The sequence below is a fragment of the Erinaceus europaeus genome, chromosome 13 (assembly GCF_950295315.1).
Source record: "Erinaceus europaeus chromosome 13, mEriEur2.1, whole genome shotgun sequence".
Taxonomy (NCBI): domain Eukaryota; kingdom Metazoa; phylum Chordata; class Mammalia; order Eulipotyphla; family Erinaceidae; genus Erinaceus; species Erinaceus europaeus.
Genome location: NC_080174.1, coordinates 28,753,294 through 28,774,940, shown reverse-complemented (window position 1 = coordinate 28,774,940; position 21,647 = coordinate 28,753,294). Strand labels below are relative to the sequence as shown.

Here is a 21,647-nt window from a genome sequence, read left to right as displayed (position 1 = left end):
TAGTACACTGTTGTTGAGAGTGCAAATTGATGTAGCCCCTAAGGAAAATAGTATGGATAGTCTTTAAATAAAAATGGAAATATGATCCAGCAGCACCACATTTAGACATATATCTAGAGGACATGAAAATACTAATTCCAAGGGATGTATGCACCCCTATGTTCATAACTGCATTATCATGAAGTGCATCATTCAGGTTCTTTTTTTAAAACTTTTAAAAATATTTATTTATTCCCTTCTGTTGTCCTTATTGTTTTATTGTTGTAGTTATTATTGTTGTTGATGATGTCATCATTGCTGGATAGGACAGAGAGAAATGGAAAGAGGAGGGGAAGACAGAGAGGGGGAGAGAAAGAGAGACACCTACAGACCTGCTTCACCGCCTGTGAAGCGACTCCCCTGCAGGTGGGGAGCCAGGGGCTCGAACCTGGATCCTTACTCCATTCCTTGTGCTTGACACCACCTGCGCTTAACCCACTGAGCTACCACCCGACTCCCATCATTCAGGTTCTTAAGGTCTCAGGTACTACTCATTAGAGATTTGAGATTCCTCAAGTTGTCATAAAAGTTTGAAGCTTGGGGAGAGAAAAAAAAAAGTTTGAAGCTTCTTTTAACTGCAGTAGAGGAAAGCTGGTTCCTTTTGGTTTGGTAGTGGAACCAAATCAACTTTTAAAATGAATCCTGTTTCACTTGCATATGAGTGATGTCACTTAGAGCTTTTCATTTATAAAGTAGATAGGACTCAAGCTAGATATAAAGTAGAAAGGACTCAAGCTGCTGGCTGCCCCCTGTCCACCCTTGTTGAGTATGTAGATTACCCCAGGAGACTATTAGGGACTGAATTGCATTCCCTAGAAGTTGAGGTACTACAGTAGGATTTATGTCCTAACCCCACATTACTAAATGAATGTGACCGTATTTTAGATGATTAAAATGAAGTCATTTGAGTGGGCCTAACATAATATGACTGATGCTTTCAGGAAAGGGGGAAATCTGAACAGACATGGAGAGGTAAAAGAATATAAAAATATGGAGTGAATAATACCTACTAGGCAAGGAAGACCTGCTGCCATCAGAAGCTAGGAAAGAAGCTGGAATCTGTCTCTTTCACAGTCCTCAGAAGGAACCAACCCTGACTTGATCTCAGACTTGTCAACAAAACTGGGGCAATACATTTAAACATTTTATGGTGGAACCAGGGCCTTATACATGTGCAGTATTAACCTCTCTGGCACACTTTCATTCAGAGAGAGACAAGACCTCAGCAAAGAAGCTTCCTCCATTGTCATAGCACCTCGCAGTGCCTTGAGCCTTGCCACATGTGTGACCAGGACCTTACCCAAAAATGATATATTTAAGTCAACTCAGTTTATGGCACTTTGTTAGAGTAGCACGAGGAAATCCATCCTGAAATATTTCCCAGTTTTGGCAAACTTAGCTGTACATTTATGGGACAAGACAGCATCTCATTCTCACAATGTTCACCAGCTTCAACTTTCTGAAAAACCCAGCTTACTTTGTTGCAAACTGCTAAAGGCAGTTCTACCACCAAATGGATTGAATGTGTCTGACTGATCAAAATGTATAGCTGGTCTATGCCATTGGCAGGCTTAAGGAAAATCATAATTTTATCCATTCAGATAAATAAAAATTCGAGGATTCGACTTCTGGAGGCAGAGCTACAAGCAGCAGATTGCTTTCTCTCCTCTCCTCTCCTCTCCTCTCCTCTCCTCTCCTCTCCTCTCCTCTCTCCTCTCCTCTCCCCTCCCCTCCCCTCCCCTCCCCTCCCCTCCCCTCCCCTCCCCTCCCCTCCCCTCCCCTCCCCTCCCCTCCCCTCCCCTCCCCTCCCCTCCCCTCCTCTCCTCTCCTCTCCTCTCCTCTCCTCTCCTCTCCTCTCCCTGATCAACTAGGAATACCAAAGGAGACCACCCAGGACCGAAACAAGACAGGACTAGAATGACCACAGGAACCCAGTAAATCACCGGTGAGTACAAACACATGTGGCTGGTGACAGAGAGGAGAGAGGAGCCTAAGGCGAGATTAAGAGACTGCCAACAGTTCAGCAGTTTATCAGTTGAGACACCACCTCCAGTCTACTCCACCAACAAGGGGACAGCTTACGGGAGGAGAGGACTCCCCAGAGACTCACCAAGTGCAACTCTGAGTCTCCATTGCTACTACCCTCAGAATCTGGAGCAGCGACAGGGAGAGACACCAGGGGACAGAGATCTAACCAGGAAACTCAGGAGAAGACCTATACCTTGGTGGCATAGCTGAGGGGCTGTGAAAGTCTCTTTGCATAACCACTGGATTATCTCTGCCACACCCTGCTTTATCTCTTGATCAGGAGTCAGTGATTAAGCTAAGAAGCCTATTGATAGTTTAAAAGCCCCCAGGCTCCCATAGCCTAGAGGGAAGAAAAAAAAGAAGAGGCTTTTAAACCACTGAGCTCCAACTCAGGGAACTGAAACAACTGTTAACTTCCACCACTGTGAACCCTTTAATTAACTTACTTAGACATAAGTCAATCCAGGCAAGAGTGATCAATAATTTGAAAAGTACTGATAAAGGGAACTCATAACATAATATATAAAATGGTTAAAACAACAAGAAAAAATATTGGAGAATCGAACCAGGACAAGAGTCCAGCTAAAAGTCCTCCAGAGGGTGAAGCAAAAAATAACGAGTTCAACATCCAAACATTAGCTAAGGAAATAATAACATGAGTGAGTAAAGAATTTGAAAAAATTGTAATCAGAAATGCAGGAACAACAGATGAGACTCTGGAAGAAAACACTAATTATCTCAAGGTTATTAGAGAGCTGAAAGCTGAAATCACTGAGCTAAGAATGCAACTAGCTGAACAAGCTAAAACAGTATCAGAGCAGGGCATCAAAATAGATGAACTCCAGAAAACAGCAGAGGGCAGAGAGAATAGATTCTATGAGACTGAAGACAGAATTAGCAAGATTGAGGATGAATTAGAGACAACTAAAAAAGAAGTAAGAGATCTCAAAAAGAGATTAAGAGATGCTAAAAACAACAACAGACTCCTATGGAATGACTTCAAAAGAAACAATACATGCATTATTGGCATACCAGAGGAAGAAAGAGAAGGAGAAGAAGAAAGCATTTTCTAGGCCATAATAGCTGAAAACTTCTCTAGTCTAGACAACATCAAAGACATAAAGATTCAAGAAGCCCAGAGGGTCCCAAACAGAATTAACCCAGACCTAAAGACACCAAGACATATCATACTTAGAATGGAAAAGAATAAGGATAAAGAAAGGATCTTGAAGGCTGCAAGAGAAAAACAAAGAGTCACCTATAAAGGAAAACCCATAAGATTAGCAGCAGACTTCTCCATACAAACTCTACAGGCCAGAAGAGAATGGCAAGATATCTATCGAGTGCTCAATGAGAAAGGCTTTCAGCCAAGAATACTATATCCTGCTAGACTGTTCATTCAGACTTGATGGAGGCATCAAAACCTTATTAGACAAGCAACAGTTGAAGGAATCAACTATCACCAATCCTGCCCTGAAAGAAGTTCTGAAAAGTCTCCTATAAACAATCAGACCACCACAAATAGAACATATATCAAAACACCCTAAAACTATACAAGAATGGCGTTAAAATATCATCAATCTTTGATATCAATAAATGTCAATGGCCTGAATTCACCTATTAAAAGACACACAGTAAGAAGATGGATCAGAAAACACAACCCAACAATATACTGTCTACAGGAAACCCACCTAACTCAACAAGACAAACACAGACTTAAAGTGAAAGGATGGAAAACTATCATACAAGCCAATGGCCCACAAAAAAGGGCAGGAACAGCTATTCTCATATCTGACATGATAGACTTTAAAATAGATAAGATTAAAAAAGATAGGAATGGACACTACTTAATGCTCAGAGGATCAGTCAATCAAGAGGACTTAACAATTATTAACATCTATGCACCCAATGAGAAGCCATCTAAATACATCAAACTTCTACTTAAAGAGCTACAGCAATATATTAACAGTAACACAATCATAGTAGGGGACTTCAAAACCCCACTATCTCAACTTGACAGATCATCCAGGCAGAAAATCAATAAAGACATAAAGGAGCTAAATGAAGAGATAGATAAACTAGAACTATTGGACATTTTCAGAGTCATTCATCCCAAGAAACTGGAATACACATTTTACTCAAATCCACATGGGTCATTCTCAAGGATAGACCATTTGTTAGGCCACAAAGATAGCATCAGCAAATTCAAGAGCATTGAAATCATCCCAAGCATCTTCTCAGACGACAGTGGAATTAAACTAACGCTTAACAATCAACAAAAGATTAGTAAAAGTCCCAAAATGTGGAAGCTCAACAGTACACTTCTTAACAACTTCTGGGTCAAAGAGGGAATCAAGGAAGAAATCAAAATGTTTCGAGAGTTCAATGAAAATGAAGACACAAGCTATCAAAATATTTGGGACACAGCTAAAGCAGTCCTAAGAGGAAAGTTCATAGCTATACAAGCACACATCAGGAAACAAGAAAAAACACAAATAAACAGCCTGATTGCACATCTTAAAGACCTAGAAGAAGAAGAACAAAGGAACCCTAAAGCAACAAGAAGGTCAGAAATCACTAAAGTTAGGGCAGAAATAAATAACATTGTGAATAGGAAAACCATACAAAAGATCAACGAAAGTAAATGTTGGTTCTTCGAAAGAGTAAACAAAATCGACAAACCTTTAGTCAGACTCACAAAACAAAAAAGGGAGAAGACCCAAATAAATCGGATACTGAATGAAAGAGGAGATATCACAACAGACACCACAGAAATTCAACATAACATGCGAGGCTTCTATGAACAACTATATGCCACCAAGCTAGAGAACCTGGAAGAAATGGACGATTTCCTAGATACCTACCAACTTCCAAAACAAAGTAAAGAGGAAGTGGATAACATGAACAGGCCCATCACAGCTAATGAAATTGAAAGAGTTACCAAAAATCTCCCCCAAAATAAAAGTCCTGGACCAGATGGTTTTACAAATGAATTCTACAAAACCTTCAAAGAAGAACTAATACCTCTAGTTTTAAAAGTCTTCCAGAAGATTGAAGACACTGGAATACTCCCTGCCAGCTTCTATGAAGCCAACATCACTCTGATACGAGAAGCAGACAGGGACACAACCAAAAAAGAAAACTACAGACCAATATCTCTGATGAACATAGATGCGAAAATATTGAACAAAATTCTAGCCAACTGGATACAGCAGTATATCAAAAAGATTGTTCATCATGACCAAGTGGGGTTTATCCCAGGCATGCAATGTTGGCTTAATATACTTAACTCAATCAATGTGATCCACCACATCAACAAAAGCAAGACCAAAAACCACATGGTCATATCAATAGATGCAGAGAAAGCCTCTGACAAAATACAACATCCCTTTATGATCAAAACACTACAAAAATGGGAATAGATGGAAAATTCCTGAAGATAGTGGAGTCTGTATATAGCAAACCTACAGCCAACATCATACTCAGTGGTGAAAAACTGGAAGCATTTCCCCTCAGATCAGGTACTAGACAGGGCTGCCCACTATCACCATTACTATTCAACATAGTGTTGGAAGTTCTTGCCATAGCAATCAGGCAGGAGCAAGGAATAAAAGGCATACAGACTGGAAGAGAAGAAGTCAAACTCTCCCTATTTGCAGATGACATGATAGTATACACAGAAAAACCTAAGAAATCCAGCAAGAAGCTTTTGGAAATCATCAGGCATTCCAGTAAGGTGTCAGGCTACAAAATTAACATTCAAAAGTCAGTGGCATTCCTCTATGCAAACACTAAGTTAGAAGAAATTGAAATCCAGAAATCAATTCCTTTTACTATAGCAACAAAAACAATAAAACATCTAGGAGTAAATCTAACCAAGGAAGTGAAAGACTTGTATACTGAAAATTATGAGTCACTACTTAAAGAAATTGAAAAAGACACAAAGAAGTGGAAAGATATTCCATGTTCATGGGTTGGAAGAATTAACATCATCAAAATGAATATACTACCCAGAGCCGTCTACAAATTTAATGTTATCCCCATCAAGATCCCAAGCACATTTTTTAGGAGAATAGAATAAATGCTACAAATGTTTATCTGGAACCAGAAAAGACCTAGAATTGCCAAAACAATCTTGAGAAGAAACAACAGAACTGGAGGCATTACACTCCCAGATCTCAAACTGTATTATAGGGCCATTGTCATCAAAACTGCTTGGTACTGGAACATGAATAGACACAGTGACCAGTGGAATAGAATTGAGAGCCCAGAAATGAGGCCCCACACCTATGGACATCTAATCTTTGACAAAGGGGCCCAGACTATTACATGGGGAAAGCAGAGTCTCTTCAACATATGGTGTTGGAAAAAAATGGGTTGAAACATGCAGAAGAATGAAACTGAATCACTGTATTTCACCGAATACAAAAGTAAATTCCAAGTGGATCAAGGACTTGGATGTTAGACCACAAACTATCAAATACTTAGAGGAAAATATTGGCAGAACTCTTTTCCGCATAAATTTTAAAGACATTTTCAATGAAATGAATCCAGTTACAAAGAAGACTAAGGTAAGTATAAACCTATGAGACTACATCAAATTAAAAAGCTTCTTCACAGCAAAAGAAACCACTACCCAAACCAAGAGACCCCTCACAGAATGGGAGATCTTACATGCCATACATCAGATAAGAGTTTAATAACCAACATATATAAAGAGCTTGCCAGACTCAACAACAAGACAACAAATAACCCCATCCAAAAATGGGGGGAGACCTTGGACAGAATATTCACCACAGAAGAGATCCAAAAGGCCGAGAAACACATGAAAAAATGTTCCAAGTCTCTGATTGTGAGAGAAATGCAAATAAAGACAACAATGAGATATCACTTCACTCCTGTGAGAATGTCATACATCAGAAAAGGTAACAGCAGCAAATGCTGGAGAGGCTGTGGGGTCAAAGGAACCCTCCTGCACTGCTCGTGGGAATGTAAATTGGTCCAACCTCTGTGGAGAACAGTCTGGAGAACTTTCAGAAGGCTAGAAATGGACCTACCCTATGACCCTGCAATTCCCCTCCTGGGGATATATCCTAAGGAACCCAACCCATCCATCCAAAAAGATCTGTGTACACATATGTTCTTGGCAGCACAATTTGTAATAGCCAAAACCTGGAAGCAACCCAGGTGTCCAACAACAGATGAGTGGCTGAGCAAGTTGTGGTATATATACACAATGGAATACTACTCAGCTGTAAAAAATGGTGACTTCACCATTTTCAGCCGATGTTGGATGGACCTTGAAAAAATCATGTTGAGTGAAATAAGTCAGAAACAGAAGGATGAATATGGGATCATCTCACTCTCAGGCAGAAGTTGAAAACAAGATCAGAAAAGAAAACAGTAGAACCTGAAATGGAATTGGCGTATTGTACCCAAGTAAAAGACTTTGGGGTGGGTGGGTGGGGAGAATACAGGTCCATGAAGGATGATAAATGACATAGTGGGGGTTGTATTGTTAAATGGGAAACTGGGGAATGTTATGCATGTACAAACTATTGTATTTACTGTTCAATGTAAAACGTTAATTCCCCAATGAAGAAATAAATTAAAAAAAAGATAAATAAAAATGATCAGTACTGTCTAACTTGAACATTTTTTATCTTTAGGAAGTTATTACACACCTCAAAATGATATCTACATAAATTCTGTACATGAAAGTAAGAGTGGTCCGGGAGGTGGCGCAGTGGATAAAGTGCTTGACTCTCAAGCATGAGGTCCTGAGTTCAAGCTCCGGCAGCACATGTACCAGAGTGATATCTGGTTCTTTATCTCTCTCTCCTCCTATCCTTCTCATCAATCAGTAAATAAAAAATATCTCTTTAAAAAAAGAAAGTAAGAACGTTACTATTTTTTTTGAAATTATTATTTTAAAGATAGAGACAGGCAGAGAATGAAAAAGAGACTGCTTCAAGCTTCTACCAGTGTGGTAGAGGCTAGGATCAAACCTAAGTAATGCACATGGGAAAACACACTGAGCTATTTACTGGTCTGAAAGTCAGAATATTAATAGAATTTTTTTTACTTGTCACCTTTGATATTTTTCTCTCTGACCCAAAATCACATTCATTTTTCTTATTTTGGGGGTGAGGAGGAGGGCAAGGGGTTACCAGGTGGTGGTTAGCGGCTTGTGATTAAGTTGGTCAGTGATAATTTTCCCCAGTCATATTTTCTTAAATGATAGTTGTCAAAGAAAAGAAAGAAACACAAAGACCAAGGAGCATATCATCAATTTTATTGTTTGGCATCTACAACTGCAAAGTGGTTCCAGGTCTTTTCTTACACCATTTAGAATCCATTTAGAATGATTTACACCATTTAGAATTTTCTTACACATATTTAGAATCCATTAAAAATATTCTTTAAAAAGTTGTGCTTCAGTAGGATTTATTAACGCACCATAAGGAATATACTCCAAAAGTACTTTGCTTTTCCAATATTCCTCTTAGGATCTTAGATTTATTTATAACTATTCTGAATATGCATAGAGTCCAAGGACCTTATTTACCTGCAATAACCTTTATAAAAAGATTATGACATTTTAAATTATATTTTGCATCAAGAGGACTAAGTATTTGTAAACACTGGAGTATGCATACTCCCTGTCCAAAACTTCTAGCTGTTATTTGCTCAACTGTCTTTTTAAATATTTATTTATTCTCTTTTGTTGCTTGTTTTATTGTTGTAGTTATTATTGTTGTTGTGGATGTTGTTGTTGCTGGATAGGACAGAGAGAAATGGAGAGAGGAGGGGAAGAGAAAGATAGACACCTGCAGACCTGCTTCACTGCCTGTGAAGCGACTCCCCTGCAGGTGGGGAGCCGGGGGCTCAAACCGGGATCCTTACGCCGGTCCTTTTGCTTTGTGCCACCTGCGCTTAACCGGCTGTGCTACTGCCAGACTCCCTTGCTCAACTGTTTTTAAGGTGGAGACTTCCATTTCTTGTAGATTGATTTATGTTGTACTGAACAGACTCCTGAGATGCTCCCATTATCACTTTAAGCAATTATTTACTCTTTGGGAATAAATCATTTTATCAATCAGAGTAGTTCCTGAGCTTTCACTTTGAGAGATCCACTGCAAGGGAGTTAGGAAATTAAAACTTAAAAATAGCTTAGAATAATTGTGCATATTTGGAGGCAGAGCTCCCCTCAAATATCTTATGTATACCACTTAAAAAAAAAACTCTCTTCTCTCTTGAATTTCTGTAACTAGTGGTTGGAGTATGTTTATAACTAGAGTAAGTGCAGTGCTGCCACTTGACTAGGGAGAGACAGGTGCAGGTTTAGAATCACACCTTGTCATAAGAGATTCTCTTCTCATGTCAATTTCACATTAAGAAGATCACAGAGGCAGAGCTGGTAGAATCTCTTCAACAGTTAAGGGGCCGGGTGAAGGCTTACCCAAGTATTGTGCAGACAATATCGTGTGTAAAGACCAGGGTTCAAGTTAGTCCCCTACCCCCACTTGCAAGGATTCAAGCTTTAAGAGTGGGGGAGTAGCACTGCAGGTATCTGTGTCCTTCCCTTTCTGTCTTTTCTGTCTCTCACCTTGTTTCAAGAAGAAAAAGGGAGGGAAGGAAGGCTTCTGGGAATATTGGAGCTGTGCAGGCACTGGAGCACCAGCAATAACCCGGAGGACAGAAAACAGTTAACACAACTAATACCATGTGTCAGGTACTATGCTACTGCTCCTTAGCACCTATCTATCTATGTACAAATGGAAATGCTCTTCAGCTCTTTTCTGGTAGCGTAAACCAGTCTGGGCTATTCTGTTTTCCCCTTCCCTTTCCGTCCTATCCTTAGACTGCCTTTTGTAGCCTTGGGCCTTTCCCAGTATCTGCTGCTCTATTTGTTCCCTAATTTACTAAACGCAAGTGGGTGGTTCAAGAGAACGCCTCCCTGTGTTTACTCTATTAAACACTTTAACAGGGAAAAAATAACCTGACCAGAAAGGAAGCAGAGAGACCGGCTGTGTATGCGCTTGGGACCAGTTCTGAGGTGGGGAGATGATGAAGTGCTCTGAACAACAACTGGATATAGCTGTTAAGGGTGCTGAAGTTGAGGTGAGAAGACCTTGGGCGATTGTGGATCTGTACTTTTCACAATATGATCTTGAGCAAGTCGACACATTCTGAGCTTGAAGTTTCATCGACAGGGCTGGAGAGATACACAGTGGTAATGAACAGGGCTTGCATGTGAGAGGTTCTGCTGAGGTTTGATCTTGGCACCACCAATAGCCAGAACTGAGTGGTGCTCAGGTAAAAAAAAAAAATTCATCTGTCAGATAGGAAAAACACCACCTGTCACCAAAGACAGTGGTATCAATGAGATAATGTGCTTCAAATATCCTTGTAAACAATAAAGTTCTTTGTAAATATAAGTTGCTTGTGCATTAGAAGGGATACAAAGGGAAAAATTAAGTGTTTTCTAGGGTTTAAAATTGTTAATAAAATTTTATTAAAATCTGCATATGTGAACTAGAGATGGCTGGCCTTCTCAGAGGGCTGCACTTTCTTGTCCAGCCTGCTCACTAAGTTGCTGGTCCTGAGTCAGTGTCTTCACATACAGTCATGTAAACTCTGCTTCTAGGAGCCTGTGAGAATGGGCTGCACCGTCACAGAGCCAATTCCAAAAAGGCAGACTTAATTTCAACTCACTTAAGGAAACATGCAGCTCCATATCAACGGCAAGGAGAGGGTTTGACTATTGGTAGAGAATGATGATCACCGCCAACAATGAAAGAAGTATTAGAGAAAAGCTTCCACAGCAATGACTTCCTACAGAAAACCTGATCCGACCTTCAACTGCTGGATAAACCACTTTCATTTTTAAGATATAGCCAGATACAACGTTGATATCTTGGTCACCTAGAAAAGTACACAATGTTGTTTTCAGTTATAAAAAGTAATTACCAGTTAAGGTGTGTGTGCGTATGTGAGGGCTGAAAGCAATGTATTTTTAAAAAATATTATCTTAATTTATTTATTGGATAGAGACAGCCAGAAATTGAGAGGGAAGGGGGTGACAGGGAGAGAGAGACAAAGAGACATCTGCAACACTGCTTTACCACTTGCAAAGCTTTCCCCCTGCAGGTAGAAACCGGGGGTTCGAACCCAGGTCCTTGCACATTGTAACATGCACTCAACTAGGTGTGCCACCAACTGGTCCCCAAGTAATGTATTTTGGAGATTCTTTGTAATTATATATAAGGGACCTAATTAATTCATGAGCAGGGATAACTCACAGCAGACAATAATGTAATCGTCAGTGTACAGAATTTCATAACTTCACATTCCAGATGCGATATGTGCCTATGGTCCAATATTAGATCGGTAGAGAGAATAGAATCATGTCAGCTTTGAGATGACTCAAGAAAGAAGTCACTGACATCTTAGTCTTAATTCACTTTCTCTCTCTCTTTTTTATATAGGACAGAAATTGAGAGGGGAGAGGCAGATGGAAAAGGAGAGACACAGAGTGACACCTACAGACTGATTTATAGTTTATGAAGTTTCCCTCCCTGGGTCTTTGTGCATGTGTGCATTCAACTAGGTGCACCACCACCCGGTCCCTTAAGTCACCTTAGAATAAGCAGATTGGGCAACTAGATGAAGAACAATTAATTGAGACATAAAAGTGGCTTTCTTTTGCTTGCCTGGTCAAAAATTATTTTCACATATTTGATCATGAGTACATGGAGACTTGCTTCATTTAAAAAAATGTTTCAGCTATAATAGCTACATAATTTTGTTTCTTTTTTAAAAATTTATTTATTTATTTATTCTCTTTTGTTGCCCTTGTTTTATTGTTGTAGTTATTGATGTTGTCATCGTTGTTGGACAGGACAGAGAGAAATGGAGAGAGGAGGGGAAGAGAAAGATAGACACCTGCAGACCTGCTTCACAGCTTGCAAAGCAACTCCCCTGCAGGTGCGGAGCCAGGGGTTGAACTGGGATCCTTACGCCAGTCCTTGTGCTTTGTGCCACCTGCACTTATCCTGCTGTGCTACTGCCCGACTCCCACATAATTTTATTTCTAAGATATCACTATATCTGGAAAGATAACAGTGGCTATGCAAAAAGACTTTCATGCCTGAGGCACCAAGGCCCCAGGTTAATTTTCCAGCACTGTCATAAGTCAGAGCTGAGCAGTGCTCTGGTAAACACACACACACACACACACACACACACACACACACACACACACTCTCTCTCTCTCTCTCTCTCTCTCTCTCTTTTTCTCTCTCTCTCTCTCTCTCATTACAATACTGAACAAGGACCCCACACCAAAAAACCCACATAACTTTTCACTGCTATGGTTCCTCTCATTGAATACACATTAGAGTCACTGCAACAGACTTTAAAAAAAATATTTCTGGGGTGACTCCTGGAGGCAGGGTTATGGAACAGCAGCAACTGTGACCTCTCCTGGGGCAACTAAGAATACCAAAAGAGACCACTTAGAACCTCAACAAGGCAAGACTAGAATGACTTCAGGAACCCATCAAATCACCAGTGAGTGCAAATACGTGTGGCTAGTGGACAGAGAGGACCAGAGGGAGAGATTAAGTGGCTGGTAACAGTCCGGCAGGTTACCAGTTGAGACACCACCTCCTGTCTGTTTCACCAACAAAAAGACAGCTGAAGGGAGGAGAAGACTCCCCTAAGACTCACCAATGCAACTCTGAGTCTCCATTGCTATTGCCCTCAGAATCTGGAGCAGTGGCAGGAAGGCCCTGTGCTGACACCAGGGGACAGAGAACTAAGGAGGAAACTCAGGATAAAATCTCTAGCTCAGTGGCCTAGTGGTGGGGCTGTGAGAGGCTCTTTGCATAACAACTGGATTATCTCTGCCCACCCTCTTTATCTCTTGGTTAGGAGTCAGTGATTAAGCTAAGAAGCCTACTTATAGTTTAAAATCCCTCAGGATCCCATAGCCTAAGGGGAAGAAAAAGAACAAAAGAAGCTTTTAAGGCACTGAGCTCCACTCAGGGATTAAAATACTATTGAAACATCTGTCAATTTCTACAACTGTGAACGCTTTAATTACCTTACTTAGACACAAGTCAATCCAGGCAAGAGAGATAAGTAATTTGAAAAGTACTGAGATAGCAACCTCACAACATACTATATACTATATATAATAGTTATAATAGTTAAACCAGCAAGAAGAAATATTGGAGAAATGACCAGGACAAGAGTCCAGCTAAAAGCCCCCCAAAGGTTAAAGCACAAATTAATAATCCAAATACTAGTTAAGGAAATGACCACAGGAGAGAGTAAAGAGTTTGAAAGAATTGTCATCAGAAAGGCAGAAGCAATAAGTGAGACTCTGGAAGAAAACATTAATTATCTCAAGGTTATTAGAGAGCTGAAAGCTGAAATAGCTGAGCTAAGAACACAACTAGCTAATCAAGTTAAAACAGTATCAGAGGGCAGAAGGTAGATAGCATAATGGTTATGCAAAGTGACTCTCATGCCTGAGGCTCCAAAGCCCCAGGTTCAATCCCCTGCAACACCATAAGCCAGAGCTGAAGAGTACTCCAGTAAAAACAAACAAACAAAAAAAACCCAGTATCAGAACAGGGTAACAAAATAGATGAAATCCAGAAAACAGTTGAGGGGTGAGAATAGAATAAATGAGGCTGAAGACAGGATTAGCAAGACAATTAGAGACAACTAAAAAAGAAGTAAGAGATCTCAAAAAGAGATTAAGAGATACTGAAAACAACAACAGAGACCTATGGGATGACTTCAAAAGTAATAATATACACATTATTAGCTTACCAGAGGAAGAAAGAGAGGGAGAGGAAGAAAGTTCTTCAGCACATAATAGCTGAGAACTCTAGTTTAGACAACATAAAAGACATAAAGGTAAAAGAAGCACAGAGAGTACCAAACAGAATTAACCCAGACTTAAAGACACATCATATTTAAAATGGAAATGAATAAGGATAAAGAAAGGATCCTGAAGGCTGCAAGAAAAAAACAAAGAGTCACCTATAGAGGAAAACCCATAAGATTAACAGCAGACTTCTCCACACAAACACTACAGGCCAGAAGAGAATGGAAAGATATCTATCATGTGCTCAATGAGAAAGGCTTTCAACCCAGACTACTGTACCTTGCTAGATTGTCATTGGAGGCATAAAAACCTTATTAGACAAGCAACAGTTGAAAGAATCAGCTATCACCAAGCCTGCCCTGAAAGAAGTTCTGAAAAGTCTCCTATAAACAATCAGACCACCATAAATAGGCCATATATCAGAACAATCTAAAAACCTACAAGAATGGTGTTAAAATATCTTCAATCTCTGATATCAATAAATGTCAGTGGCTTGAATTCACCCATTAAAAGACACAGAATAGCAAGACGGATCAGAAAGCACAACCCAATAATATGCTGTCTACAGGAAACCCACCTAACTCAACAAGACAAACACAGACTCAAAGTGAAAGCATGGAAAACTATCATACAAGACAATGGCCCACAAAAAAGGCCAGGAACAGCTATTATCATATCTGACATGAAAGACTTTAAAATCAACAAAATTAAAAAAGGTAGGGATATACACTACTTAATTCTCAGTGGATCAGTCAGTCAAGAGGACTTAACAATTATTAACATCTATGAACCCAATGAGAAGCCATCTAAATACATCAAACATCTACTGAAAGAGCTACATCAATATATTAACAGCAACACAGTCATAGTAGGGAACTTCAATACCCCACTCTCTCAACTTGACAGATTATCCAGGAAGAAAATCAATAAAGACATTAGGGAGATAAAGAAATAGATAAACTAGAACTACTGCACATTTTCAGAGTCATTCATCCCAAGAAACTGGAATACACATTTTACTCAAGTCCACATGGGTCATTCTCAAGGACAGATGATACGTTAGGCCACAAAGACAGCATCAGCATATTCAAGAGCATTGAAATCATCCCAAGCATTGTCTCAGACTACAGTGGAATTAAACTAATAGTTAACAATCAACAAAAGATTAGTAATAGTCCCAAAATGTGGAAGCTCAACAGTACACTCCTTAACAACTACTGGGTCAAAGAGAAAATAAAGGAAGAAATCAAAATGTTTCAAGAGTTCAATGAACATGAAGACACAAGCTATCAAAATATTTGGGACAAAGGTAAGGCAGTACTGAGAGGGACATTCATAGCCATACAAGCACACATTAGGAAACAAGAAAAAGCACAAATAAACAGCCTGAATTAAAGACCTAGAAGAAGAAGAACAAAGGAACCCTAAAGCAACTAGAAGGACAGAAATCACTAAAGTTAGGGCAGAAATCAATATCATTGAGAATAAGAAAGCCATAGAAAAGATCAATGAAAGTAAATGTTAATTCTTTGAAAGAGTGAACAAAATTGACAAACCTTTAGCCAGACTCACAAAACAAAAAGGGAGATGACCCACATAAATTGGATACTAAATGAAAGAGGAGATATCGGGGAGTCGGGTGGTGGAGCAGTGGGTTAAGCGCAGGTGGCGCAAAGCGCAAGGACTTGCATCAGGATCCTGGTTCAAGCCCCCGGCTCTCCACCTGCAGGGGAGTCACTTAACAGGCGGTGAAGCAGGTCTGCAGGTGTCTTCCTTTCTTTCCCCTTCTCTGTCTTCTCCTCCTTTCCCCATTTCTCTCTGGCCTATCCAACAATGACGACATCAATAATAACTACAACAACAAGGCAACAAAAGGGAATAAATATTAAAAAAAAAAGAAAAGAAAGAGGAGATATCAGAATAGACACCGCAGAAATTCAGCATATCATGCGAGACTTCTATGAACAACTATATGCCACCAAGCTAGAGAATCTGGAAGAAATGGACAGTTTCCTAGATACCTATGAACTTCCAAAATTAAGTAAAGAGGAACTAGGTAACATGAACAGGCCCATCACAGCTAATGAAATTGAAACAGTTATCAAAAATCTTTCCAAAAATAAAAGTTCTGGACCAGATGGTTTTACAAATGAATTCTACAAAACTTTCAAAGAAGAACTAATATCTCTACTTTTGAAAGTCTTCCAGAAGATTGAAGACACTGGAATACTCCCTGCCAGCTTCTATGAAGCCAACATAACTTTGATACCAGAAGCATACAGGGACACAAACAAAAAAGAAAACTACAGACCAGTATCTCTGATGAAAACAGATGCTAAAATACTGAACAAAATTCTAGCCAGCCAGATACAGTAGCATATTAAAAAGATTGTTCATCATGACCAAGGGGGTTTATCCCAGGCAAGCAAGGTTGATTTAATATACATAAATCAATCAATGTAATCCACCACATCAACAAAAGCAAGACCAAAAACCACATGGTCATTTCAATAGATGCAGAGAAAGCCTTTGAAAAAATACAACATCCCGGGAGTCGGGCTGTAGCGCAGCGGGTTAAGCGCAGGTGGCGCAAAGCACAAGGACCAGCATAAGGATCCCGGTTCGAACTCCGGCTCCCCACCTGCAAGGGAGTCGCTTCACAGGTGGTGAAGCAGGTCTGCAGGTGTCTATTTTTCTCTCCTCCTCTCTGTCTTCCCCTCCTCTCTCCATTTCTCTCTGTCCTATCCAACAACGACAACCAAAATAATAACTACAACAATAAAACAACAAGGGCAACAAAAGGGAATAAATAAATAAATAATAAATATTAGAAAAAAAATAAAAATAAACATCCCTTTATGATCAAAACACTACAAAATGGGAATAGATGGAAAATTCCTGAAGATAGTGGAGTCTATATATAGCAAACCTACAGACAACATCATACTCAATGGTGAAAAACTGGAAGCATTTCCACTCAGATCAGGTATGAGACAGGGCTGCCCACTATCACCATTAATATTCAACATAGTGTTGGAAGTTCTTGCCATAGCAATCAGGCAGGAGCAAGGAATTAAAGGGATACAGATTGGAAGAGAAGAAGTCAAACTCTCCTTATTTGCAGATGATATGATAGTATACATGGAAAAACCTAAGGAATCCAGAAAGAAGCTTTTGGAAATCATCAGGAAATACAGTAAGGTGTCAGGCTACAAAATTAACATTCAAAAGTCAGTGGCATTCCTCTATGCAAACACTAAGTTAGAAGAAATTGAAATCCAGAAGTTAATTCCTTTTACTATAGCAACAAAAACAATAAAATATCTAGGAGTAAACCTAACCAAAGAAGTGAAAGACTTGTATACTGAAAATTATGAGTCACTACTCAATGAAACGGAAAAAGACACAACGAAGTGGAAAGACATTCCATGTTCATGGGTTGGAAGAATTAACATCATCAAAATGAATATATTACCCAGAGCCATCTACAAATTTAATGCTATCCCCATCAAGATCCCAAGCACATTTTTTAGGAGAATAGAAAAAATGCTACAAATGTTTATCTGGAACCAGAAAAGACCTAGAATTGCCAAAACAATTTGAGAAAAAAGAACAGAACCGGAGGCATCACACTCCCAGATCTCAAACTGTATTATAGGGCCATTGTCATCAAAACTGCTTGGTACTGGAACATGAACAGACACACTGACCAGTGGAATTAAATTGAGAGGCCAGAAGTAATCCCCCACACCTATGGACATCTAATCTTTGACAAAGGTGCCCAGACTATTACATGGGGAAAGCAGAGTCTCTTTAACAAATGGTGTTGGAAAAAAATGGGTTGAAACATGCAGAAGAATGAAACTGAACCACTGTATTTCACCAAACACAGAAGTAAATACCAAGTGAATCAAGGACTTGGATTTTAGACCACAAAACTATCAGATACACAGAGGAAAATATTGGCAGAGCTCTTTTCCGCATAATTTTTTAATATTTATTTATTTATTTTTCCTTTTTTGTTGTTGTTGCCCTTGTTGTTTAACATTGTTGTGGTTATTGTTGTCATTGTTGTTGGATAGGACAGAGCAAAATGGAGAGAAGAAGTGAAGACAGAGAGGGGGAGAGAAAGACAGACACCTGCAGACCTAGCAACTCCCCTGTAGGTGGGGTGGGGGGGCTAGAACCTGGATCCTTCCACTGGTCTTTCTGCTCTGTGCCATGTGTGCTTAACCAGCTGCACCACCACCTGACTCCCCCGCATAAATTTTAAAGACATCTTCAATGAAACAAATCCAATTACAAAGAAGACTAAGGCAAGCATACACCTACGGGACTACATCAAATTCAAAGGCTTCTGCACAGCAAAAGAAACCACTACCCAAACCAAGAGACCTCTCACAGAATCAGAGAAGATCTTCACATGCCATACATCAGACAAGAGTTTAATAACCAAAATATATAAAGAACTTGCCAAACTCAACAACAAGAAATCAAATAACCCCATCCAAAAATGGGGGGAGGACATGGACACAATATTTACCAAGGAAGAGATCCAAAAGGCTGAGAACACATGAAAAAATGAACCAAGTCTTCGATTGTCAGAGAAATGCAAGTAAAAACAACAATGAGATACCACTTCACTCCTGTAAGAATATCATACCTCAGAAAAGGTAAAAGCAACCAATGCTGGAAAGGTTGTGGGGTTAAAGGAACCTTCCTACACTGCTGGTGGGAATGTCAGTTGGTCCATCCTCTGTGTAGAACAGTCTGGAGAACTCTCAGAAGGTTTGCAATGGACCTACCTTATGATCTTGCAATTCCTCTCCTAGGGATATATCCATAGGAACCCAACACACCCATCCAAAAAGATCTGTGTATACATATGTTCTTAGCAGCACAATTTGTAATAGCCAAAACCTGGAAGCAACCCAGGTGTCCAACAACAGATGAGTGTCTGAGTAAGCTGTGGTATATATACACAATGGAATATTACTCAGCTATTAAAAAGAGTGAGTTCACTATTTTTAGCCGATCTTGGATTGACCTTGAAAAATTCATGTTAAGTGAAATAAGTCAGAACCAGAAGGATGAATATGGGATGATCTCACTCTCAGGCAGAAGTTGAAAAACAAGACAGGAGAGAAAACATAAGTAGCACCCGACCTGGAGTTGGCATACTGCACCAAAGTAAAAGACTCTGGGGTGGGTCAGTGGGGGAGAATAGAAGTCCAAGAAGGATGACAGAGGACCTAGTGGGTGTTGTATTGTTATATGGAAAACTGAGAAATGTTATGCATGTACAAACTATTGTATTTACTGTTGAATGTAAAACATTAATTCCCCAATAAAGAAATTAAAAAAATATCCTGGGGTGGTATTGCAGTGGTTAAGTGCAAATGTTGCAAAGCATAGGGACCTGGTTTGAGTTGCCGGCTCCCCACCTGCCGGGAGGTCGTTTCACAGGCAGTGAAGCAGGTCTGCAGGTGTCTATCTTTCTCTCCGCCTCTCTGTCGTCCCCTCCTCTCTCCATTTCTCTCTGTCCTATCCAACAATGACGACAACAATAATGACTACAACAATAAATTAACAAGGGCAACAGAAGGGAATAAATAAATATTTAAAAAAGAGAACTTGAGAGGGAAGGGAAAAATAAAGAGGGAAGAAGGAAAGGATGAAGGGAGGGAGGGAAGGAGAGAGAGATAGAGACAGAGACAGAGAGTGACAGAGACTGACATGTGGGGACTGGGAGCTTGAGTCTAGGCTCTCTTGTACTCTAATGTGCACCATTGCCTGGCCTTCAATGCAACAGACTTTCTGCCCTATGTCTTAGTCCAAATAAATTAGAATTTCTTGAAAGTTGGGGCCTAGTCACTTGTATTTAAAATGCTCCCCAAGTTATTCTAATGTATGACAAAGGTTGAGACCCTTTAGGGCCAAGGCTGCTGTCTAACAACCAACACTTTGGGCTTGGGTATTGCAGAGAGTCAGCCTTGGCCTCTTGTTGTAATCAAGGGAACACCATTTAAAACAGGCTCTTGCATCTCCTATCATGATGGAAAGTAGTCAAGTGCCTGCTCTTTCAGGAACCACTGGCTCCTTTGTGTTGGCTTTGCCCTCCATCCTCTTTGGAGCCAGCAATTAAACATCCTGGCCACTACTCTAAGGCTGAGGAGGAAGCTGGCTGAACTCCTTGCTGGAGTCACAGAGAAGCAGAGTATGTGACCTGCAAACATGAAAATTTCTGTCCTGGAAAAGAGGCAGGTTCAGAGCATTCTCTCAGTGAATTTGGTGCACATGATATGGTTTCCAATTTGTAAATGTGAAGCTGGGGTATAATGCTTCTCGTTGTTGCCAAAAAAATAGACCGAGGCCAAATATGGTTGGTTGTTCCTATAGTTTATCCCAACAGCTCACTCACTGGGCTGAACAGGAAGGGCATACTCACTCCTCCCTGCCCAAGTTGACATGAAAAGCTTCCAGAATGTTCAGATGACTTAACGTGATAGTTTTCTTTTTCTTTTCTTTCTTTTTTTTTTTAAATTATCTTTATTTATTGGAGATAGCCAGAGATCAAGAGGGAAGAGGAGACAGGGAGAGAGACAGAGAGACACATGCAACCCTGCTTCACCACTTACAAGTCTTTCCCTCTCCAGATGGGGCCCGGGGGCTTAAACCTGGGTACTTGTGCACTGTAACATATGCGCTCAACCAGGTGCGCCACCACCCAGCCTCTAATGTGATGGTTTTCCATGTCTAACTTAATGTTCTAAAGGTGTGATTTTTTTTTTTTGTTGCAAATTTAAAACTTCTATTTTGCAAGTTAAACAGTTGTTTGCATGTATTACAAAGAGTTTCCCTGAATTTAGGTAGAGGCCTATGTGTGCCTGGAGGGACAATGCACATCTTCCCAATGTTGTGTTGCTATTTTCCAACAAGCAAGCCAGGAGACGGTCAGCAAAAAAGGAACAGGGTCTGGCACCACAAGTGGTTCCTCTCTCCTCAGCCTGGCTCTATTGATCTCAGATAACTTTGGGACAAGGACAGAAAGGATAGTTGGGCTTACCAGAGTCGTGTTTTAATACTTCTTCTTTTATCATCTGATATCCATCTCCCCCACTGGCGAGGAAGTTTGGGAGGATCACCTTATATACCTTATCCATTCTGAGAGGCTCATATTTGGGCACTCGGCACTGGGTGCAAAGAACATCTAATTTGACCACTCTGTCCCCAGGCTTTCGGGAAATATCATATACCACTTGAATTCCTAGAAAAGAAATGAGTCTGTTACATTTTTCCAGATGTAGAGGGGAATCTTCTGTTTCCTAAGAAGGTAATTGTGGCTAAAATCTGGAACTGTGGTATTAGACTTTCAGACAGGCCCAAAACTTGTCCCAGGTCACAGTGGAACCATAATTAAGTATTTCAGTGGTTATAACAGCAGGCATCTACTTCTAGCAATCAACCTTAATACTGATAGGGCACTTCTTTCCTTTGAACCTCTGTATGGCTCCAGACAAATATGACTAGAACAGAGGAGGGAATTTTTTATTTTTAAACACAAAAGCAGACAGGGGAGATAGTGTAGTTATTATAGAAAAAGACTTTAATGGGTGGAGGGTAGATAGCATAATGGTTATGAAAACAGACTCTCATGCCCGAGACTCCGAAGTCC

At 40.0% G+C, this 21,647-nt stretch overlaps 1 protein-coding gene across 4 annotated transcripts in view; it reads right to left on the bottom strand.

Moving 5' to 3' along the window:
- The window catches only part of NT5E (5'-nucleotidase ecto), a 99,633-nt gene that overhangs the window by 6,296 nt on the left and 71,690 nt on the right, over positions 1-21,647 (bottom strand). For 2 of the 4 annotated variants that reach the window (XM_060205462.1, XM_060205463.1), the window contains exon 8: positions 21,039-21,239. In XM_060205462.1, coding sequence (XP_060061445.1) covers positions 21,039-21,239 — 201 coding nt within the window. Of the gene's footprint in view, positions 1-8,345; positions 10,996-21,038; positions 21,240-21,647 lie in introns of those variants that run through there. The other 2 variants (XM_007526135.3, XM_060205464.1) reach the window with 2 other exon arrangements.